The sequence below is a fragment of the Tachyglossus aculeatus genome, chromosome 5 (assembly GCF_015852505.1).
Source record: "Tachyglossus aculeatus isolate mTacAcu1 chromosome 5, mTacAcu1.pri, whole genome shotgun sequence".
NCBI lineage: Eukaryota > Metazoa > Chordata > Mammalia > Monotremata > Tachyglossidae > Tachyglossus > Tachyglossus aculeatus.
In genome coordinates this window covers 69,579,113-69,603,502 of record NC_052070.1, presented here as the reverse complement: position 1 = coordinate 69,603,502, position 24,390 = coordinate 69,579,113, and the positions used below count along the sequence as shown (strand labels likewise).

The 24,390-nt window shown below is 45.9% G+C and overlaps 1 protein-coding gene and 1 non-coding gene across 2 annotated transcripts in view; one reads left to right on the top strand and one right to left on the bottom strand.

Moving 5' to 3' along the window:
• The first annotated feature begins 2,693 nt into the window (after nucleotides 1-2,693).
• Nucleotides 2,694-24,390, top strand: part of CA12 (carbonic anhydrase 12) — an 80,768-nt gene continuing 59,071 nt past the window's right edge. The window contains exons 1-2 of the mRNA XM_038746462.1: nucleotides 2,694-2,935; nucleotides 7,176-7,196. Coding sequence (XP_038602390.1) covers nucleotides 2,851-2,935; nucleotides 7,176-7,196 — 106 coding nt within the window. The 5' untranslated portion in view covers nucleotides 2,694-2,850. The remainder of the gene's footprint in view (nucleotides 2,936-7,175; nucleotides 7,197-24,390) is intronic.
• LOC119929286 lies at nucleotides 23,844-23,981 on the bottom strand. The gene has a single exon (XR_005451418.1). It is a non-coding gene; the product is annotated as a small nucleolar RNA SNORA7 (small nucleolar RNA).

Below are 24,390 nucleotides of genomic sequence, written 5' to 3'. Positions count from 1 at the left end.
TTATTACTGATACAGCAAATTGGGTTGAACATGGTCCTTGTCCCACATGGGGCTCAGAGTCTTAATCTCCATTTTACAAATGAGGGAACTAAAGCACAGAGAAGTTAAGTGACTTGACCAGGATCACACAGCTGACAAGTTGCAGGGCCAGTATTAGAACCCAAGTCCTTCTGATCCAACCCCTCAGTGGCTACAATTACTCCCGATTGCCCAACAGCACAAGGTCGGGAAAGGCATTTGCCAGAAGCCCACTTTCTCCGCTGACAGAGATTAGGTGGCTTATTAGCTGACCACAGCTCTGTCCAAGGCCGCGAGGTCTAACACTTTGCCCTCAGAAATCAAGGCCTAGCAGGTGCTAGAATTTCTGCTAAAGCATCCCCTTGGAGTTCACCCTTCTGTTACTCACTTGGATTCAAACAGGTTCGGTTTGGTCTGGTGTTCTTGGAGCTCCTTGCTACTAAACTCAAAAAATGTCCTTTGGAAGCTGTTGCATTTCATCACCATTTCTGCTTTCTCTGGTGACTCTTTGTTACCCTAAGAAAGCAAAAAATAATAATAATAAAATCCCTGAAAAGACTTTTTGTGCACCCACTCCCCTCTTGTAGCTGATGAGCAATTAAGTAAAGAACAGAATGGGAAAGACAGAGGCAGATAGAAAGACACACATCTCATCCCCTCTTTCCCACCCTTCCTACCATATCTCCAAAGCAACCTCCTAACTGCTATTTCATTCTAAATACTCTCCTATAGGTTTCTGTAGCTCCTTTCCACTCCTACATTGATTATTTGAAACAAATTAATGGTATTAATATTGACCCAGGTGGTATTTTCGATAATAGTAATAATAATATTACTTTTCCTTAGGACGTAACTGGCCTGTGTGGCTGTGATACTATACCTCTTCCTTGACTTCTCAGACAAGAACAGCCAATGAGACAGCAAGGTCAAATCTGTTGTCATGGAACCATCTGAAAATGCTTCCAGTAATGATTGCCTCTTTCATATAAGGATTTCAAAATGCTTAATGGATTCTAAAAATTATTACTAAGCCTTACTCTGGTACAGGATAAAGAACTCTACAACCATCCCTGATTTATTATTAGCCCTGATTTATGCTCAGGAGTGGAAGGTACAGCTAGCTGTAACTCTGTTGAATAGTTACAGGACCCAAACAATCAATCCATTAAAAGCACTTAATTAGCACTTGCTATGTGCAGAGCACTGTACTAGATGCTTGGGAGAGTACTAATAGTAAAAAAAATACAATCCCTGCCCTTAAGGAGGAACCCTCTTGCGGAACTGCCAACACAAACTGCAGTAATTTGACTCTGCAGTAATTTGACAGAGTTAAAATAGCCAAGGCACTTGACCAAGGAGAAGCAGAGCTGCCTAATGGAAAGTGCACATGCCTGGGGGTCAGAGGACCTGAGTTCTAATCTCAGCCCCGCCACAAATCTACTGGGTGGCCTTGGGCAAATCAATTAACTTTTCTGTTGCCTCAGTTACCTCATCTATAAAATGGGGAATAACTCTGACTCTGTTCTACTTATTTAAACTGTGAGCCCCAAGTGGCTGAGGGACTGGGTCCAACCTGCCTTTTTTGTTTGTTTTTTAATATTTATTAAGTGCTTATTATGCACCAGTCACTATACTAAGCACTGGAGGTGGATACAAGATAATCAAGGTTGAGGTTATTTTGTATCTACTCCAGTGTTTCATATAGTGGTTGGCACATAGTATGGGCTTAATAGATACCATTAAAAAAAAGGAAGACCTAAAGAATTTTGAAACAACCCAAAGAGCAATACGAGACCTAGGTTTTGCATAACAGACAGGAGATGTCAGTGCTACCAGCTGCCTGGTTTCCTAGATTACATCCTTTTTTATGTTATTTGCTAACTGCCTACTATGTGCCAGCTACTGTACTAAGCACTGGGGCAGATACAAGCTAATAAAGTTGGACACAGTCCCTGTCCCACATGAGGCTCACAGTCTTTAATCCCCATTTTACAGATGAGGTAACTGAGGCACAGATCCTCACCCAAACAAAACAGAGTAGCCCATTGATTTCCCATAGACAACCACTGAGGTTCCTCCCGGCACAGAATGACAAGAGCAGAAGAAAGGGAAAGATCACAGAAAAGTGGGAAGAACCTGAGTCTGGTAGTTCGAGATCATAAATTCCGGTCCCAATTCTGCCACAACTCTCGAGCGTCAATCAATCAATCGTATTTACTGAGCACTTACTGTGTGCAGAGCACTGTACTAAGCGCTGGGGAAGTACAAGTTGGCAACATATAGAGACAGTCCCTACCCAACAGTGGGCTCACAGTCTAAAAGATTGATAAAAAGCATTAGATACACCTTGGAGGTATTGTAAGAGAATAAGCCATTGATTCATTCATTCAATCGCACTTATTGAGTGCTCATCAGCTATTCTCTCTCCACCCTCAGATTAGTTGGGAAGCGTCTTGGCAACCACCCCATCCCGTCAGCGAGCCCCGGGGAAAGGGGGAGATCCGTGGGATTGCGATTTTCCAGAAATTGGTTCCCGGGGAGGCTGGGTTTTCTTTGGCTGGGCGGTTACATCATTTATTTGGGGCTGCGTCTTGGAGAGGTCCCCTATAAAAAGAAAAAGAAACAGCCCCAAAGGAGCTGAGAGTCTGAAGGTTGATTGCAGCTCTCTCCTGTTCTTTTTTTTTTCCCTCTCTCTCTCTCTCCTGCTTCTGCAAACACGTGGTCATCGGCTGGCTCTTTTTGCAGCTGGTTCCAGCAGAGGTTTTTGTCCGGAGCAGAGAGAGGACGACCTCGAGGAGCGTGCGAGCTCCCCGGCGGAGCGCTTCGCAGGAGATGGCAGCTCCGGGCCTCCGCCTGGCTGGGGCCACCCTGCTCATCCTCTTCGAGGCTCAGACAGCAACTTCAGCTCCCTTTAACGGTAACATTCTGCCTTTGTCTTCAGGAGAAGGGGGGGCCTCTCCTAAGAGCACTTTGGAAGCAGATGCTTTTCTTGGAAGGGAGAGGAATCCAGGGTGCAAACTTTTTCCTTGGAAAAGCAGAGCCAGTTTGTGTGCATTCCCTCTCTGAACAGGGTCCCCGTTTTCCCCTCTCCCCATTTTTCCCCCCTTGAGGGAGGGCTTCTCTGGCCCTTTGCAAAGTTCAACAACAGCAGTTTGTGGTCAAGGGAAACCCTCTCCCCACCCTCAATCAATCAATCGTATTTAGTGAGTGCTTACTGTGGGCAGAGCACTGTACTAAGCGCTTGGGAAGGACAAGTTGGCAACATATAGAGACAGTCCCTACCCAACAGTGGGCTCCCCCTCACCCCCCCAGGTAAGGGTCAGTGCATTCTGCTGAACCACCACATTGCCAAGCAGGTTCTCAAGTTAATTTTTGGAGAGGGAGAAGGATGCCAGGAAGCTGTACCGCTTCTCTTCCATCTGGATGGATTGTGTGCTTCTCCAGGACGGCTTTGGTTTTGAGGATGAATTTAGGACCCGTGTCAGCGGGGCTGGGCAAGAGAGGGGTTTACAGCAATGGTCAGTCTGAGGGAGCAGTGGGGAGCAGAGAGTTGAAGGGAACTGGAGAAGAGGGAACAATCAGCTGAAAAATCCATTCAACACCAGGGGAAAATCCCGTGGAGCAGGCAAATGGGAATTAGTCCAGTCACTTGCCATGCAGGGAGACTTGGCATTCAGTGGGTTTGTAACTGACTTAGAACACTCAGTGCTTGGTATTACCTGCCACGTGCTGGGAAGGGTGAGTGTGTGTGATTGTGTGTGTGAAAGAGAAAAAGAGACAGTGGCAGAGAGAGGAGGGCAGAAACAAAGGGGCTAAGGAATCCATCACATAAAAGGCTATATAAACTGTGCCTAAAGGAATGTGTAGTAATTCTCCTTTTCCTTCAAAAAAAATCCCTCTCTTTTAGAGTTGATTTGTCTCGCAGTAGAAGCTGTTGTTCCCTGGAACTTTTCCTTCCACTCTAGTGGTTGGAGCCACAGTTGAGAATCCAGGTCCCGTCCCAAAGAGACTGAGTTAAAAGTGACATTTTAATTCCCCCAAAGAGGGGTCACAGGGAGATTGAGAGGTTTTGTTTTGTTTTTGTGTGTGTAGTGGGGGAAGGGTTGGGGGAAGGGAGGAGCTTGAAAGAGTTTGTTCTTTGTCTCGGGATGGACAGCATGAGTAAATTTCAAGAAATTGCCCTTGTATTTGAGGAACACCATTTTCATTTTATTTATTTTACTGCCCCTTTAGTTCAAAGTAGCCTCAGAGCCTAAGAACACTAAAAGCATGTTGACTTTGGAGGGACAGAGCAAAGCATAAATTCATGTTTTACTTTTCTATGTTGAGGATTATATTGGGGTAATAATAGTAGTAATGATGTTAACAATAATGATAAATGGCATTTATTACACACTTGCAATATACCAAGTACTGGACTCAAAGTTAGATCAGTTATAAGATAGACTGGACACAGTTTCTGCCCTACATGGGGCCCACATTCTAAGGGGGAGAGCAGATATTTTATGCTCATTTTATAGATAAGGAAACAGGCTCAGAAAAGTTAAATGACTTGTCCAAGGTCACACAGCAGGTAAGGGGTGGAGCTGGAACTAGGTTTCATCACTGTGTTTTTCGGAACTGCTGATTACCAAGGCCAAGCACGAGGAAAGAGGAAATGTCAGTAGAAGGACATTGAAAAAAGAGAAAAAGGTGAAAATCGAATCCAAGGTAAAGAAACTCTTGGTAGTCCTCCTGCACGGGTGGCTGCCTGGAGAGACATTTTAATTCATTCTGCAAAATCAAACCCAATCTGTCTGAACCAGTTTTTACTGAACTTTGCTGTGGGAAGCTGAGCTGTTCGGCCAGCATCTCAGCGTCGAAGCAGGGGTAAGAGAATTCACAGAGGACAGAGAGCTCTAAAGTCTCCCCAGCCTATGACCTGGGTTTTGCCAATCCACTTTTTCACCAAGTAGATAATAATTATATGGTATTTCTTATGTGCTTACTATGTGCCAGGCACTGTACTAAGCTCTGGGGTGGAGACAAAATTGGATTGGGCACAGTCCCTGTCCCACATAGGGTTTATAGTGTTAATCCCCATTTTACAAATGAGATAACTGAGGCACAGAAAAGTGAAGTGACTTACCCAAGGTCACACAGGAGACAAGTGGTGGAGCTGGAATTAGAACCCAGGCCCACACTCTAGGCACTAGGCCATGCTGCTTCTCTGATTTTGGAGACTTTTCTTGAATGGGACAAGATGTTCAAATGGGATACGGCTGGCCACAGGCCTCAAATCACCTGAATAAACTAAAGCAGAGCCAAGTCCTATCCCAGTGTTTAGCTCAATGCTTGAGCACATAGGAAGCAGTTAAATGCTATAATTAAGTTGCAGTCCTTCCGCTTCCCCCAACTTAAAGCCTGTATTGATTGTGCAAGTTGTGCAAGTTACAAGAACCCCAAAAACTTGTTTCCAAATTAAAGTACATGTCAGGTCCGGGCCTGAAGCATGACCTCAGGAAGCAAGAAATCGGGGTTTGATGGGATCTCTATCTGCCCCAGTAAACAAAGCTGGGTTGGAGTTTCTTCTGACTCAGGATTACTTTCCTTAGAGGAGCTGTGGCTCCTCCTACCCAGCCCTCTCTTGTTCCCAGAGTCAGAAACAGGGAAAGGAATGTGGCTTAGTGAAAAAACCAAAGGCCTGAGAGCCAGGAGACCTGGGTTCTAATCCTGGCTCCACCACTGGCCGGCTGTATGACCTTGGACAGGTTACTTAATTTCTCTGGGCCTCAGTTTCCTCCTCTGTAAAATAGGGATTCAGTGCCTATTCTCCCTCACCTTAGACTGTGAGCCCCATGATGGGCAGAGATTATATTTGATTATCCCATATCTACCGCAATACCAGAGTTATTACTAAAAATGCTAGAGCACAGAAGGGATGAATTTGTAGGAAAGAGCAAGGAGCAAAGAGTAAGAGATACAACTGCATTGCTGTTCCCTTCCAGCATCAAACCCCCAGCCAGCCAGGTGTGTCCAGGGTGATTCTCAGGAAACCATCCCTAAAATAAAGGGAACAGCCACTAACATTAGCCTTGCCTCTGAGGTGTCTGAAATATTTGGCTGTTGCTTCAGCCTAGGCTAAGAGCCTTATTAAAGGAGAGAATCCTTGGCCCTAGAAACTACTGAGATTGATAGAAGAGAATCTGCTCAGCAGAGATCCAGAATATCCATCCTCTCTCAGCATCTACAGGTGCACTTGAAACATATGCCCCAGTGTGACAAACCCAAGCGGATTGAAGCGGGGAAAGATGGGAGCCCAGAGGAAGCTTCTGTTATTCCTGGATGATGTTTTCCCTTGCCCCCAGTTCTGCAGTGGGGAAACTTGTAGAAAATCCAGTAGCCCATTTCTGAAGTCTGTGACCTAAAATGCCCTCAGAAGTTTTTCAGAAGAAAGTGGAAGATGTGGACTAGTGGAAAGAGGATGGGTGGGCCTGGGATTCAGGAGACCTGAATTCTAATTCCAGGTCTTTACATGGACCAGCTATGTGACCTCAGGGAAGTCACAACCTCTCTGGACCTCAGTTTCCTCATGTGTAAGTGGGGGTGGTATTTTCTAAGAGGAAAGAAGAGCAGAGACTATAAGCTTGTTGTGGACAGGGAGCATGTCTACCAACTTGTTATATTGTACTCTCCCAGGTGCTTAGTACAGTGCTCTGCACATTGTAAGCACTCAGTAAGCATAATTGACTGACATGTGCTCTGTGTGGGTTAGGGTCTGATCTGATTATCTTGCATCTTCCACCTGGGACTTAGCACAGTGCATGTACTCTCTCAGTGCTTAGCACAGTGCTTGGCACAATGTGAATGTTTAATAAATACCATTAGTGATGCTACAAAATGCCATAATTAAATTATTGGAAATTCATTGCATGTTTGAGAAAAAGCTGAGCTGGGTAGTGACTGGGATATGAGGGACAGAGAAAGGAGGAAGACAGAGGGAGAGAGTGAGAGAGAAGAAAACAGCAGGACATGGATTTGCCTTCCCTACCCTGAGGCACAAGGAGATACAAAGTTTAATACTTCTTAATTCACCTTAAGACTGAGACATCTCACTGGGGTTGCACTCTCTTACTTGCTCCAATTTACCTCACCTGTTCTTTCTTGTCTTTTTGCAGGCTCAAAGTGGACTTATGGGGGTAAGTAGAAATTTTAGTTCCTTTATCGTGGGAAAACAGTACTACAGAAAAACGTCAAAAATTAAGCTTTGTGCTGGATGTTTGTAGAGTCGGGCAGAGCACTCAGCAGAAGAATCAGCAGGTGTCATGGCTACCATAAAAAGAATGCTTAAGGCTTTTTTAGTGGGGTTGTTGTGAAGCAAACCTTATTGTTCAGCAGAGATTTGAAGACTCAAGATTGAAGATTTGATAGAAAGACTCAATTGCTTGCAAAGTCAGGATCTCCAGGAGGAATATGATAAGCAGAAGACTCCAGAGGAGAGATAAGAATCAGGTTTTGGGCATCAGATTGCCCCCTTGAATCGCTAGGTCTCTGTATTGGCATACAGAGTTAGCTCCATTTCTAATTCCTGTAAGTCCCATAGAGCTGAAGGGTTGAGTTGGTAGGATGGGGAGGAAAAAGGTGAACACTTCTTTAGAAAGCAGGTCCTCTCTGAGGTCATTCCATGGACTACACGACTAGGCAAAAATTCAGCACTTTCTTGATTGCCACCATCTTTTCTGGATCATTCCCTAAATCCCAAGCCCATTTGCACATGAGTTAACTCAATGGCAAATAATGTACAAAGTTGTAACTTTTCCCCTGAACTCCCAGCCAGAGCTGCTCACGATTGGGGTGCTGGGGTGACTGAAAGATGTTCAGAAACCGTGACTGCGGTAGAAATGTCCCTGAATCTGAGGATCTGTCCCCCTATGTACATTTACCAAGCCTTTCTGAAAAATCAATGCTTACAGGAGAGTCTGAGTCTTATAAGGGTAGGAGCCCTCAATGTATGACTGAGCCAGGGGCCTCTATCCTCACCTCTCCTGGTACAGCCCAGAAGAGCCAAGTCGATCTGGGGTCACTGCTGCCATTGCCATTCAAGCAGAAGCAATTTCAAAAGTCTCATTGTCTCAGCTGGCCCTGGCTGCTTTATCCAGTGTAGCTTAACAGGATGGGAGGAGCAGGGAGGCAAGAGCTGTGATGGGAGAAGAAAACTATGGCAGTGGTTGCAGGTGAGCAGGTGGAGAACAGACATACACCCTCTCTCTGTGTTTTATTTCTTCCCCCTGTCCTCCTAGTAAGCGCTTAATAAATGCCATTGTTATTATTATTTCTGTTGCTAGCAGTCCTGTCTAAAGTGCTCACCCTTTAGGGGGGTGCACCGCCCTTGCTCCTTCATTCATCCTCCCTCCCATCCTCACAGTACATATGTATATATCTGTAATTTATTTATATTAATGTCTGTCTCCCCCTCTAGACTGTGAGCTTACAGTGGACAGGAATGCGTCAGCTTTTATAATGTACTCTCCCAAGCGCTTAGTACAGTGCTTTGTATGCAGTAAGTGCTCAATACATACGATTGATTGAATGAATGAATGGATGGATGAATCCCTTCACATGGCCTTAAAAGCGGGGCTGTCACCTATGGGTCATCTTCCCCTCTCCCCATTTCTGGGCGGTACCCACTTACTCGAGCTGGTTGGAGAGCAGAGGGTGGCAGCAGTACCAGCGCAGGCCCTGCCACTTTGGCCCTGGGGTGCAGGTAGGGTCCTCTGGCTGGGGGAAGATGTGGGGAGAGGATGCAGGAAGGGAAGGGGCTTGGCAGTCACCAGCCTGAAAGCAGGGAGGATGCCACAGCTTGTCCTCCCTTTCTGGATGCCCCTCCTCTGCCACCTCCCTGTCCCCCCCAACTCCTCGTCCTGCTTCCTCTGACTAGGCCACTTGCACATGGCTTTGGAGCCAGGGGGAGGGAGCCACTATCTACAGCCATTACTGAGTCTGGCACCTGGGGAAGTTGTCCCACTCACCTGGCCTCTCCCTCTTTCCCACCTCTAGATTCTTGTCTCCTCAACCTGGAGAAGCAAAACAGTCTCCCAAGTTGACGACTGAAAGCTGGGATGGACATTTGACCAAGGGCTGGGGGCCCTGGGGTGGCATGTCTGGGTAGGGCTGTTCTCCAGAGCTTGGTTCATGGGGTGGAAGGAGGGAACATATCTATTAGTTAGGGTATTTATTAAACCCTTGATGTAGTCTGAGCACCCATGCAGCACGGCGTAGTGGATAGAGCACGCAGCTGGAGTCAGAAGGTCATGGGTTCTTATCCCATCTCCACCACTTGTCCACTGTGTATCCTTGGGCAAGTCACTACACAGCTCTGTGCCTGTTACCTCATCTGTAAAATGGGGATTGAGACTGTGAGCCCCACATGGGACGGGGACTGTGTCCAACCTGATTTGTTTGCATCCACATCAGCACTTAGAACAGTGCCTGCCACATAGTAAGTGCTTAAAAATACCAGAATTATTTATTTGCGGGGGAAGAAGCAAGTTAATTAGATCAGAACATTCCATGCCTCACACGGGGCTCACCACCTGAGAAGTAGGGTAAGCAGATATCTTGCCCCCATTTTACAGATGAGGAGACTGAGCAGTTAAATGCCTTTTTAAGATGAAACAGTGAGTCCAGTGGCAGAGCTTCGGACTAGAACGTGGGCCTCTTGACTGTCAGTCCCAGGCTCTTTCTGTTAGTCCATGCTGCCTGTCTATCCTCCTAGTAGGTAGGGAGGAAGGGGGGCTTTCGAGAATGACTTTTCTGTGCAGGAAACTGTTCCCTGATCTGCCCTTCCCCCACCGCCTGAACCGAGCCAGTGGAGGCATTCATTCTGGGGAGTCTCACACTGGGCGATTGTCCCCCGGCAAGGGAGTCATTCAGGGAAGCCGGGAACAGGATAGGACAGCTCTCCCTGTTGATCAAATCATTTGGCCCAAAGTTTAATCGGGACTGGATGGGCCTAGGCATCTCCTTGGAACCTAAAACCTTTTCTTGACATCTCCTCCTCCTCCCTAAGCCCTTCTCTCTTCTTCTCCCACTCCCTTCTGCATTGTCCTGACTTGCTCCCTTCACTCATCCTCCCTCCCATCCTCACAGCACCATATGTATATGTAATTTATTTATTCATTTATATTAACATCAGTCTCCCCCTCTAGACTGTGAGTTCATTGTGGGCAGGGAACAGGTCTGTTTGTTGTTGTACTGTACCCTCCCAGGCACTTAGTACAGTACTTTGCACACAGTAAGCTCTCAAATACAAGTGAATTAATGAATGAATGGGGCTCAGATTGGACAAAACCACAGGACATCCAGGCAGAATCCAGTGGTCTTGTTGGGCTGAGCCATGGGGAGGAGAGGAACAGCCTGGTCTAGTGGGAGGAACATGGGAGTCAGAGGACCTGGGTTCTAATCTCAGCTCAGCCAGTTGCCCGCTATGTAACTTTGGGCAAGTCGTTTAACTTCTCAATGCCTCAGTTTCCTCATTTGTAAAATGGGGATTCAATACCTGTTCTCCCTCTTAAACTGTAAGGCCCTTGCGGGACAGTGACCATGTCCAGCCTAATTAACTTGTATCCACCCTGGCACTTTAGTACGGGGCTTGACACATAGTGAGCACTTAAGTATACTAGTTATCATTTTTAACACCAATAATAATAATGATAACAATAGTACTAATGATGATATTAGGTTACAGTGGGTCTGTGAAACTTCTTTCTGGGAGCCTCTGGTCCTGAGCCCTGGTCCCTGGATCACATGGTGGTAGCACGGGCTTGGGAAAGCCTGTGGGTCCCATGGCATCTGTGCTGCAGTTATTTCTGGGTCAGGCTGGGTTACGGACAGTCCCCTGTCCCCTAAAGCACCCCCATTTCAGACCATAGTGGCACTGAACAGAAAGTGTTCATTTCCCAGCAGCATTCCAGCAACACTGGTGGCAATCATGGCCTAGTGGATAGAGCAAGGTCTTGGGAGTTAAGAGGACCTGGGTTCTAATCCTGAGTCTGCCACTTGTCTGCTGGGGGACCTTGAGCAAGACATCTATCTTCTCTATGCTTCAGTTACCTCATCTTGAAAATGGGGATTGAGACTGAGCCACATGTGGGACAGGGACTGTGTCCAACCTGATTACCTTGCATTGATCCCAGTGCTTAGAACAGTGTTTGATACATAGTAAGTGCTAAACAAATACCATTATTATAATTAAGTTGAGCTTCTAGGGCTGCCAGTTCACCCACCAACCTCGGCACCATCAATCCACAAACTGTAAATCTCTTAGTGACTTGGGAATCAATCATATATATTGAACACTTACTATTTACAGAGCACTGTATTAGAAGCAGCATGGCTCAGTGGAAAGAGCACGGGCTTTGGAGTCAGAGGTCATGGGTTCAAATTCCAGTTCTGCCAATTGTCAGCTGTGTGACTTTGGGCAAGTCACTTAACTTTATTGTGCCTCAGTGACCTAATCTGTAAAATGGGGATTAAGACTGTGAGCCCCCCATGGGACAACCTGATCACCCTGTAACCTCCCCAGCGCTTAGAACAATGCTTTGCACATAGTAAGCGCTTAATAAATGCCATTATTATTATTATTATTACTAAGGTGCTTGGGAGAGAACAATATAGCATACACTTGTGGTCATTAAATGGCCCTTGTTTGACCTATAAAACAGATTGCACATCATGGCTCCTTGGAGAGGCAGAAGTGAAAGGTGATAAGCGATGCTGGGTGCATAACTGAACAGAGAAAAAGGGTAAGATTGGAGTTATCATAGTAGTAATAGCATTTATTAAGCACCTTCAGAGTGCAGTTCCCTGTACTAAGTTCTGGTGAAGCAGCATGACTTAGTGGAAGGAGCACAGGCCTGAGAATCTGAGAATGTGGGCTCTAATCCTGACTCTGTCACTTGTCTGCTGGGTGATCTTGGGCAAGTCATTTAATTTCTCTGTGCCTCACCTACCTCATCTGTAAAATGGGGATCAAGACCGAGCATCGTATTTGGGACTTGGACTGTGTCCAATCTAATTATCTTGTACCCACCCCAGTGCTTAGTACAGTGCCTGGCAAGCAGTAAATGTTTAACAGATACCTTTAAAAAAGTACAAAACATGCAACTGACACATCCCCTGCTCACCAGGAGGTTCCAAATCTATGGTATTCTCTCAAGCACTTAGTACAGTGTTCCTCACAAAATAAGCATTCAATAACTACCACTGATTGGTTTCACTAATGGGAGAAGCAGACAAAAGCGTAATTACAAATGGAGCTATCAGAATAATAAATTTGAATATACAGTTGAATAAGTATATATACATAAGTGCTGAGGATGGGTTTAAGTAAATACATAAGTGCTAGAGCTGGTTTATGGGTTTATTTGAATTAAGATGCTGGAAAGTAATCAGGGAAGGTTACTTAGAGGAGAAGGATTTAGAATATAGGTGGCAGGGGCTGTGGTCTTTCACAATCTGGGAAGGAGGAGATTCCAAGCCAAGGGAGCAGTGGGAACCAGGGGATAAAGATGGGAGAGTCCAGAGCTAGCTACAGTTAGAAGGTCAGTTGAGAGTGGGTTGAGGAGTAGAGAGTGAAAAGAACAGATCTGTAAGAAGGGTTGAGTTGGTGGGGAGACTTGAAATCAATTGAGAGGAGTTTCTGATGGATGCGGAGGGATATATGGACCCACTATAGGATTTTGAGGAGCAGAAAGGTGTATGTCAAGAGATCAATCAATCAATTGTATTTACTGAGTGCTTACGGTGTGCAGAATGCTGTACTAAGTGCTTGGGAGAGTACAGTATAATAGAGTTGGTAGGTTTCTTGTCACAGTGAGCTTATAGCTGAGAAGTAGATATAGACATTAATAAAAATAAATTCTGGATAGATACATAACTGCTGTGAAGCTGAGGGAGGACTGAATAAAGGGTAATAATAATAATAATAATGATGGTATTTGTTAAGCGCTTACTATGTGCAAAGCACTGTTCTAAGCGCTGTGGGGTTACAAGATGATCAGGTTGTCCCACGTGGGGGCTCACAATCTTAATCCCCATTTTCCAGATGAGGGAACTGAGGCCCAGAGAAGTTAAGTGACTTCTCCAAAGTCACACAGCTGACAAGTGGCGGAGCCGGGATTAGAACCCATGACCTCTGACTCCAAAGCCCTGGCTCTTTCCACTGAGCCACGCTGCTTCTAAATCAAGGGCAACACAGAAGGGAAGGTGGTGTGCTTTAAATAAGGCTTTGAACGTGGGGAAAGTATTGGTCTGTCAGATTCATTCATTCAATCGTATTTATTCATTCATTCATTCGTATTCATTCATTCATTCGTATTTATTCATTCATTCAATCGTATTTATTGAGCGCTTACTGTGTGCAGAGCACTGTACTAAGCACTTGGGAAGTACAAGTTGGCAACATATAGAGATGGTCCCTACACAACACCAGGCTCACAGTCTAGAAGGGGGAGACAGACAACAAAACAAAACATATTAACAAAATAAAATAAATAGAATAGTAAATATGTACAAGTAAAATAGAGTAATAAATCTGTACAAACATATATACAGGTGCTGTGGGGAGGGGAAGGAGGTAGGGCAGGGAGTGGGGAGTGGAAGGAGGGGGCTCAGGCTGGGAAGGCCTCTTGGAGGAGGTGAGCTCTCAGTAGGGCTTTGAAGGGAGGAAGAGAGCTAGCTTGGCGGGTGGGCAGAGGGAGGGCATTCCAGGCCAGGGAGAGGATGTGGGCCGGAGGTTGACGGCGGGACAGGCGAGAACGAGGCACGGTGAGGAGGTTAGCAGCAGAGGAGCGGAGTGTGCGGGCTGGGCTGGAGAAGGAAAGAAGGGAGGTGAGGTAGGAGAGGGTGAGGTGATGGACAGCCTTGAAGCCGAGAGTGAGGAGCTTTTGCCTGATGCATAGGTTGACTGGTAGCCACTGGAGATTTTTAAGGAGGGGAGTAACATGCCCAGAGCGTTTCTGCACAGAGATGATCCGGGCAGCGGTGTGAAGTATAGACTGAAGTGGGGCGAGACAGGAGGATATGAAGTCAGATATGAAGAGTGAGAGCATTCCAGGCCAGAAGTGGGATGTGGGTGAGGGGTTGGTGGTGAGATAGATGGGCTCGAGTGAGTAGGCTGGCATTAGAGGAGCGAAGCGACACTTCGGGAAGAAGATCCTCACCTCAGCATGCAGCATGTTTTGGGGAGGGGAGAGACTGGAAGCAGGAAGATTAGTGTGGAGGCTGGTAAATAATCTATCCGTGATATTATCAGACTTTGTACCCCAGTGGTTCCTGTGTGCTCTGCACGGTAAACACTCAGTAACTGCTACCGACGAATTAACTAATTAGAGAGGAAGGGACAGAGTTGCAACATATTGTGTAAGAACTGGCAGGATTTGGCAGTAATAATAATAATAATTGTGGTATTTAAACACTCACTATGTGCCAAGGACTGTTTTAAGCACTGAGAAAGATACAAGATAATTGGGTTGGACATAGTCCCTGTCCCACATAGGGATCATAGTCTTAATCCTCATTTTACAGATGAGGGAACTGAGGCACAGAGAAGTTAAGTCACAGAGAAGTTAAGTGACTAGCCCAAGGTCACACAGCGGACAAGTGGCAGAGCTGGGATTAGAACCCCGGTTCTTCTGACAGGATTTAGGAACCCATTCCCATTGAAGTGAAACGGAATGATTCACCCAGCAGCCAAAGTTGTGGAGCAGAAACCGAAGATATCATTCAGTGGCAGCTATTGAGTGCCTGTTATTAGCAGGACACTGTACTAAACGCTTTGGAGAGAAAGTCCTCGATCTAATGGGGGAGATCAGCAGACCCAAGCCATTCACAAATAGTTGGGAGAGGAGAAGGAGCACCAGTGCAAGATCTAAACTGAAAACTTCTTGATTGTGTTCATCAATCAGTGGTATTTATTGAGTGCCTATTATGTGCAGAGCACTGTATCAAGCGCATGAGAGAGTACAGTACAACAGAGTTCATTCAGTACTGTTTATTGAGTGCTTACTGTATGCAAAGCACTGTGCTAAGCGCTTGGGAAAGTACAACAAGTGGAAATATTCCCTGCCCCCAGTGAACTCACAGTCTAGAGTTAGCAGACACATTCCTTGTCCACAAATTTACAGTCTAGAGTTTACCTCTAATTTACTCTAAGGGCTTAGCACTGTACTTTGCACACATTAAATGCTCAATAAGTAAATCCCATTAATTGGCTGATCCTTCTGGTTTGCTAACTCCCTCTCCCCAGAAGTTTAGCCTGACAGAGCAGAATTTCCTCTTTCTCATTTTCCTCTGTGAGGAGGGGGCCCATATCCCCTCCGAAGTAGCAGCTTCCGATCACAGCTATGAAATGGCTGCCTTTCTTCTGGCTCCTGAACTCCAACGTTTTTCTGCCCCAGCAGCAGTGTTCTCAGGGTCCCAACCCAACCCCCGAATCCCATTTGCCAAGGACAGGAAGGGGATGTCCAGGCAAACGGGGATGGGTGAAGACATCTGGAAGTTGTGGGATGGCAGATGCAGAAACACCAAGCCAGGCAACACATGGCACCCCAGGCCGAAAGGTTTGGTGTAATAAACTCCCGAGGGAGACGCTCTTAGCTGCTGATACTTACTCCAGTTCAGTATCCATTAATTGATGGGATTTACTGAGCGCTTCCTGTGTGCAGAGTGCTGTATTAATTGCTTGGGAGAGTACAAAACAATGGATTAGTAGGCATGGTCCTTGTCCTTAAGGAGCAAACAATCTGGTGATTACCTGCCTACCATTTCCTGCTATACTTCACACCATACCAGTGAAGACATTGATTTTTATTTTTATGGTATTTGTCCAGTACTTACTATGTGCCAGGCACTGTACTAAGTGCTAGGGTAGATACAATGTTGGGCACAGTCCATCTCCCAATCCTCATTTTACAGATGAGGTAACAGGCACAGAGAAGTGAAGTGACTTGTCCAAGGTCACACAGCAGACAAGTGGAGGAGCCAGGATTAGAATCCAGGTCTCTGAGTCCCAGGCCCGTACTCTATCCACTAGGCCACACTGCATCTCCCATATGAGAAGCATATTCTTCTTTGAAGAAACAGCGTGGCTCAGTGGAAAGAGCCCGGGCTTGGGAGTCAGAGGTCGTGGGTTCTAATCCCGGCTCCGCCACTTGTCAGCTGTGTGACTTTGGGCAGGTCACTTGACTTCTCTGTGCCTCAGTTACCTCATCTGTCAAATGGGGATACAGACGGTGAGTCCCAAGTGGGACAACCTGATTACCTTGTATCTCCCCCAGCGCTTAGAACAGTGCTTGACACGTAGGAAGCGCTTAACAAATACCATTATTATTATTATTATTATTATTATATGCTGATCCATACGTAGCCCAAGAGCAAGCCTTTTTAATTTAATTGAAAAAAATAACCACTAGGCACTCATTATGCAGCAGGTCAACCCATCACAGGGCAGAATTGAGTCTGCTACACTTGAGGGGGTGGGTGAGTGGCCGCGAAGCATCACACTGGCTCACTAGAGCAAGTGGAAGATTAATTACCAGCGGCCCGTAATTCCATCCATTTCTCGGGCCTAGATAAGTGTGGGTTATTGTCGGGGATAGCCCTAGGGAGGCCCGAGGCCAAGCATCAGCAGTCAGAGCTGGGTCACGAGTCTACTGCGGTTCCTGGAACCACAGTTAGACCCCGTGTGGGAGCTCAGCTGGCACCATCTGGGGTTGCCAAACCAGTGGGTATTCACCCCATCCTCAGTCCCATAGCACTTCTATACATACCTATAAATTATACATTATAAATGATTTATTTAGATTAATGCCTGCCTCCTCTGGACTATGAGCTCATTCATTCATTCATTCATTCACTCAGTCCTATTTATTGAGTGCTTACTGTGTGCAGAGCACTGTACTAAGCCCTTGGGAAGTACAATTCAGCAAGAAATAGAGACAATCCCTAGCCAACAATGGGCTCACAGTCTAGAAGTGGGGAGACAGACAACAAAACAAGTAGACAGGCATCAATAGCATCAATTTAAATAAATAGAATTATAAATATATGCGCATCATTAATAAAATAAATAGAAAAATATGTACATATATGCACAAGTGCTGTAGGGCGGGGAGGAGGGTTGAGCAGAGGGAGTAAGGGTGATGGGGAGGGGAGGAAGAGCAGAGGAAAAGGAGGGCTTAGTTTGGGAAGGCCTCCTGGAGGAGGTGAGCTTTCAGTAGTGCTTTGAAGCAGGGGGAAGTGTGCTGACCTACATATTCCAAGAAGTCACCATGGACAGCTATGGTTGGGGCAGGGAATGTATCTACTAACTCTGTTTTATTTACTCTCCTAAGTGCTTAGTATGGTGCTCTCAACGCAGTAAGTGCTCAATAAATATGACTGATTAAATTGCGCCAGTCCGCCTGCTGCCTCAGAAGGCATGTTATTGCGGTAGCCAGTCGTGGGCCTCTCAATCTGGTGGCCGTCTCAGGAGGTTGAAGCCACATAGATCTTGAGTTCCGGGCCTGGGTTGTGACTCTTGACCTCCCCAGACCTGTTTCTTCATTCCTGAGAAATAGAGATATTGATACTTTCCTTTCCAACCTTCTTCTCAGAGTGCTCTAGGAATGTGCGACTTTCTTGGAAAACATGCTGACTTTAGATCAAGTCCCTCCCAAAGTAGAGCCAGTGGGGCTGAAGAGTGAAGTATCATGTACCTGGCTGACCCTGGTAGGGATTGACAAACAGAGGTGTTTGTGGAAAAATGGGGGTTGTCTGCTGTGACTTGGGACTCTCTCTTAGGCCGTGCTGACAAGGTCCCGGACTCTCTTTTCTTAACCACCACAAGCCCAACCAAAAGCCACACTGCATCCTCTCTCTCTCTCTCTCTCTCTCTGATTTTACTATCCTGAAACCCCATGAGTCAAAACTCCACAATTAGTGCCGCTCACTTTTTGAGGAGTCGCAGGACGGAGCTTTAATCCCTCCCTCTGCCCATCCGCCAAGCTAGCCCTCTTCCTCCCTTCAAGGCCCTACTGAGAGCTCACCTCCTCCAGGAGGCCTTCCCAGACTGAGCCCCTTCCTTCCTCTCCCCCTCGTCCCCCTCTCCATCCCCCCATCTTACCTCCTTCCCTTCCCCACAGCACCTGTATATATGTTTGTACATATTTATTACTCTATTTATTTATTTTACTTGTACATATCTATTCTATTTATTTTGTTAGTATGTTTGGTTTTGTTCTCTGTCTCCCCCTTTTAGACTGTGAGCCCACTGTTGGGTAGGGACTGTCTCTATATGTTGCCAACTTGTACTTCCCAAGCACTTAGTACAATGCTCTGCACACAGTAAGCGCTCAATAAATATGATTGATTGATTTAATCCACACACTTCAAGTATTCTTCAGGGTTAAAACAAAAGGCGATTTGGGGCTTCCACCCACAAAATGAAAATCACTGGTCCAGAACCTCCCTTAGGAAAATATGGGGCCCAACCAAGGCAGTCACTTTGCAAGTCTAGTCAGGGAAGAAAAGAAGTACCCATAGCAGGGCCCAGTTAAAGCTAGAGTAGGTTCCATTTATTAGCGTACTAGTGGGTGCCATTTTGACCAAGTTGCTGAATGACCTCTGTCAACTAAGCCCATACCGGAGCTTTCCCCAGGGCCTGAGTTCCCTTACAATGCACCCTGCTGAGTCAGTATCCTGTACCGGGAGAGTCAAGTGGCCCAGAGCCCATTTTGTAATGGGATATCCAAGCGGATCAGGAGGTGGGGCAAGGGAGGAGGCATTTGATTCACCTCATTGTCTCCTAGCTCACCAGGCTGCACGCGAAGGAATATAACCCAGGGCATAGGGTTGGAGTGCTGCCCACGCAAAGCCTCAGGCAGTCAGAACTCCCTGCCTTGTTTCCAGCGATTCCTCACTACTGGAGGCTTAGAAAATGCCCCAGAAGAACCACTGCCTGCCAAGGAATAGACAAGATGGAGCAGAGATGTCCCATTTACTCAATACCTGGCCATCTTCTAAACAGAAGTTGAGCCCAGTGGCTGGGAAAATCTGACCCAAAACATTGGTGATTTAACCATGTCAAGGACAGATCTGTACAAAATAATCTTGTGTGGAGGTGGGAGTAAAACATCCTCACCCCCATGACCAACATCACCAGCATGGCTTAGGAAAGCAGCATGGCTTAGTGGATAGAGCATGGGTTTGGGAGTGAGAGGACCAGAGTTTTAATCCTAGCTCCGCCACTTGTCTGCTGTGTGACCTTGGGCATGTCATTTCACTTCTCTGGGCCTCAGTTACCTCATCTGTAATACAGTGATTGAGCCTGTGAGTCTCCTTCCCCTCCCCACAGCACCTGTATAAAAGTTTGTACATATTTATTACTCTATTTTACTTGTACATATTTATTCTATTTACTTTATTAATATGTTTTGTTTTGTTGTCTGTCTCCCCCTTCTAGACTGTGAGCCCGCTGTTGGGTAGGGACCATCTTTATTTGTTGCCAACTTGTACTTCCCGAGCGCTTAGTACACTGCTCTGCACACAGTAAGCGCTCAATAAATACAATTGAATGAATGAACACAGGACAGGGACTGTGTCCAACCCAATTTGCTTGTATCCACCCTGGCACTTAGTTCAGTGCCTGGCACATAAGTGTTTAACAAAACCATAATTATTACTATTATCATTCATTAGCCCTGCCACACAGGTATTAGCCCCATTGAAGGGAGCCAGGAGATCAAAGACCAGGTTGACGTGGAGACTCTGGCCGTTAAGTCTAGAGGTGATCCCATGGTAACTGGCAGGCACCCAGACCCGATTAGGCCAAAGGGAGGCTGGGGAACCACTGAACGGGCCGTGAGTGAACATAGGATCTGAAGCCCCAGCTTCTCCCAGCCCACAGCTTTCCCGAGGCATCTGGTACCTCTGAAGTTGGCAAACCCGGGGTTTCAGTGGTTTTCTCTTTGGCAGCTGGGACCTCAGAGATTCCCTCTCTCGCGGCTTGCTCAGAGCAAGGCACAGAATGGAAATGTCGCTCGTGGAGAAGTGTTCCTGCCATCGGGAGTGAGGACTGACATTCCTTACTCCTTACTTCTCCCGCCTGGCCCGGGCCCCACCTCCTGTCATCACGGCCGGGCGGCCCCAGTGAACAATACAGTCTCTGTCTTGAGAGCCTCAGGAACCACCATTAAGAGAAACCTCAGGCTCACGTCTCTTGGGGTCCTCGTGCAGTCCCTGCCCTTCCCAATGGCAGGCGTTTTGATCTACAGCTGTTGGAATACTAAGCTGCAACGAAGGGAGCTTGCAAGAGCTGCAGGGGAAAAGAAAAAAAAAACCCTTTCCCCACCCTCTTTTTCAAGCAACTGAAGCACTTGAAAGAAAATCCCAGACAACTGGGAACATGCTCTTTTTTCTCTTTACAACCTATCCTTTCGCAGAAATAAAGATTTGGGTGACTTCAGGCTGAAATTGCAGCATCCAGAGAAGACTTTAGGTAGGAGTCAAAGGGACAGTTAAAAAGAGTAGTTACCCAAGGATCCGATTCCTCTTCAGTTAGAGAGCAAATGCATTTAGAGGGTTGATTTAATTTAGTACTGATTTTCACAAAAGTTGCAGAGGTCTCACTGAGCTTCCGCAGCCAAATATTCCTCCACAGCCAAATCAGTGACTTTTATCTCTACTGAGAGCCTGTTTTTTTATGCTATTTGTTTAGTGCCTTCTCTGCATTAAAAGCTGTTCTAAGAGCTGGGGTAGATAAATGTTAATCAGGTTGCACATAGTCCCTGTCCCTCATGGGAATTCACAGTCTAAGTAGGAGGGAGAATGGGTTTTGAATCCCTATTTTGCAGTTGAGGAAACAGAGGCACAGAGAAGTGAAGTAACATGCCTGAGGCCACACAGTAGACAAGTGGTGGAGCAGGGATTAGAATCCAGGTCCTCTGGCTACTGGGACTGTGCTTTACCCACTAGGCTATACTGTTCCCCTTGCCTTTATACAGAACCCTGTAGTAGGTATTTGGAGGACAGGATCTCTGTTCTGAGGAATTTGCCATCTAATGAGGAACACAAGCAAAAAGAAATGGAGGGATTGCCTGAAAAGTATTTACAGAGAACATTGAGGAATCCACCTGCATTTAATTTAGGACTGGGACTGAAATATTTTAGGAAGCAGCCCAGAATAATAATAATAATACTGATGGTTTTTGTTAAGTGCTTACTATGTGCCAAGCACTGTTCTAAGCACTGGGGTAAATACAAGGTAATCAGGTTGTCCCTTGTGGGGCTCACAGTCTTCATCCCCATTTTACAGATGAGGAAACTGAGGCACAGAGAAGTCAAGTGGCTTGCCCAAAGTCACACAGCTGACGTGGCAGAGGCGGGATTAGAATCCATGACCTCTGACTCCTAAACCTGGGCTTTTTCCATTAAGCCATGCTGCCTAGTGGATAAAGCATGGGTTTGGGAGCCAGAGGACAGGACCCAGGTTCTAATGCCAGCTGTGCCTCTTGCCTGCTGTGTGGCCTCAGGCAAGTCACTTCACTTCTCTGTGCCTCAGTTTCCTCAACTGCAAAATGGGGATTCGATACCTGTTCTCCCTCCTACCTACACTGTGAGCCTCGTGTATCTGGCTTGATTATCTTGTAACTCTCCCAGTGCTTAGAAGAGTGCTTGACACATAGTAAGCATTTAACAAATACTATTAAAAAAAAAGGGAAGGGATTGTTGGATTATTTCCTCTTTGAGTAAGACACAGGAAGGGAAACATCAAGAGACCCCTGTAAGGCTATGCCAAATTTCATTCCAGGTAATCCCATCCTTCTTCCCATGCTGTGGCCTATCAATCTGAGCCATTGTCATTAAACTTGCCCCATAATTCCAGTTGTCCTCTAATTGAAGTTGCAGCCAATTATGTCAGTTGATGACATCCTGGTCCTGTTTGGATTTGGGGAGGTGTGCTTCACTTGTAATTATTTCTTGGCTTTCCTGCATTGCGGTGATTTCGGAGAGAACTGCACTCCCTGCCGTCTCCATCTCCCCGCAGCTAAGAAATGCTTGTTTATGGGCTATCCAAACCCAATCAGATGGGCTGGCCAGAGGAAGAGTTATAGTCTTGGCAAGATTATCCTTCAAATGTCCCCATAAGAGTAAAGCAGAAGCAGTGTGGCTTAGTGGAAAGAGCACTATCCTGGGAGAGAGGACCTGGGTTCTAATTCCAGCTCTGCCAACTTGCCTGCTGTGTGACCTTGGGCAACTAGCTTGACTTCTCTGGGCATCAGTTTCCTCATCTGTAAAATGGGTGTTAAATCTTAGGCTCTCATACTTAGACCCTACTTAGGCCCTACTGAGATATCACCTCCTCCAGGAGGCCTTCCCAGACTGAGCCCCTTCCTTCCTCTCCCCCTTGTCCCCCTCTCCATCCCCCCATCTTACCTCCTTCCCTTCCCCACAGCACCTGTATATGTGTATATATGTTTGTACATATTTATTACTCTATTTATTTTACTTGTACATATCTATTCTATTTATTTTATTTTGTTAGTGTGTTTGGTTTTGTTCTCTGTCTCCCCCTTTTAGACTGTGAGCCCACTGTTGGGTAGGGACTGTCTCTATATGTTGCCAACTTGTACTTCCCAAGCACTTAGTACAGTGTTCTGCACAAAGTAAGTGCTCAATAAATACGATTGATTTATTGATTGATTGATTAGACCGTGAGCCCCATTTGGGAAAGGGACTATGTCCAACTTGATTATCTTGTACCTATTCCTGCACTTTACTACAGTGCTTGGCACATAGTAAGCACTTAACCCATGCCATTATAATTATTATTAAAGCCAGAGTAGCTCTGGCAAAGCATGAGCCACATGCATTTGCCAAGTTTCAGAGAAGGACTCTGGGCTTGAGTATATAGTGGGGTAGAATTTAGAGGGGGCTGTTGAAATCCTAGTGCCTGGCTCAGTCCCAGTTGAGATCCCAGAGAGGCTAGCCTGTACCTTGGTAGACCCCCCTGATTGGGAAGAACATAATCAGTCACTCTACTAAATGCTTGGAAAAATACACCAGAAGTAGAAGCAGTGTGCCAGTTGATTGCTGTGTGATTTGGGGCAAGTCACTTCACTTCTCTGTGCCTGAGTTTCCTCAACTGTAAAATGGGGTTTCCATGCCTGTTCACTCTCCTCTTGAGACGGTGAACCCCATGATGGACAGGGTCTGTGTCCTATCTGATTACCTTGTATCTACCCCAAGGCTTAGTATGGTGACTGGCACATAGTAAGTGCTTAACAAATGCCATTAAGAAGAAGAAAGAGGCTTAAACAGTGCTGGACACATAGTAATCACTTAAATATAATAATAATAATAATAATAATAATAATAATAAAAGTAAAAGGTCTGGTCCCTGCCCTCAGGGGGCTTACTATCTGATGGGGGAGACAGACATCAATTATCTACAAAGAGTGGGACCAAGAATAAGAATAAGAATGTGGTAATTAATAACAATTAGCTTTATCAATAATAATAACAATAAATAATGCACTGTGGTATTTGTTATGCACTTACCATGCACCAAGCAGTATACTGGTCTTGCCTTATGCTGTCAAGTCATCTCCGACCCATAGCGGCACCATGGACACATCTCTCCCGGAATGCCCCATCTCTATCTGCAATCGTTCTGATAGTGCATCCGTATAATTTTTTTTTGTAAAAATATGGAAGTGGTTTACCATTGCCTCCTTCCATGTAGTAAACTCAAGTCTCCACCCTCGGCTCTCTCCCATGCTGCTGCTGCCCAGCACAGGGGAGTTTTGACTTGTAGCAGATTGCGTTCCACTCACTGGTCACTGCTCAAGCTAGGAATGGAATGGGTAGGCCTCTGCTTGACTCTTCCTCCCATAGTCAAGACTGGTAGAGTACTGGAAACTCTCCAGGTGCGACCCTGAGATGGGCAAGCACTTTACTAAAGATAGATAATGGGATAAATACAAGACAATCAGGTTGGACACGCAGTGTCTGTTCCCCATGGGGCTCATGATCCACCACATGTTTTCTGTGACCTTGGGCAAGTTAAATTAACTTCTTTTTGCCTCAGTTACCTCATCTGTAAAATGGGGTTTCAGACTATGAGCCCCATGTGGGACATGGACTGTGTCCAACCTGATTACTTTGTATCTACCCCAGTGCTTGGAACAGTGTCCGGCACATGGTAAGTGTTTAACAAAATACCTTTAAAAAAATAGTAGTGGGAGTATATGTCAGAATCAAATAGCTGAATAAATAACCGACTGGGTGTAAATTCACCCAAGTACTTAAGGTTGATCCACTTTTTAAAACTGTTATTTGTTAAGCACTTACTTT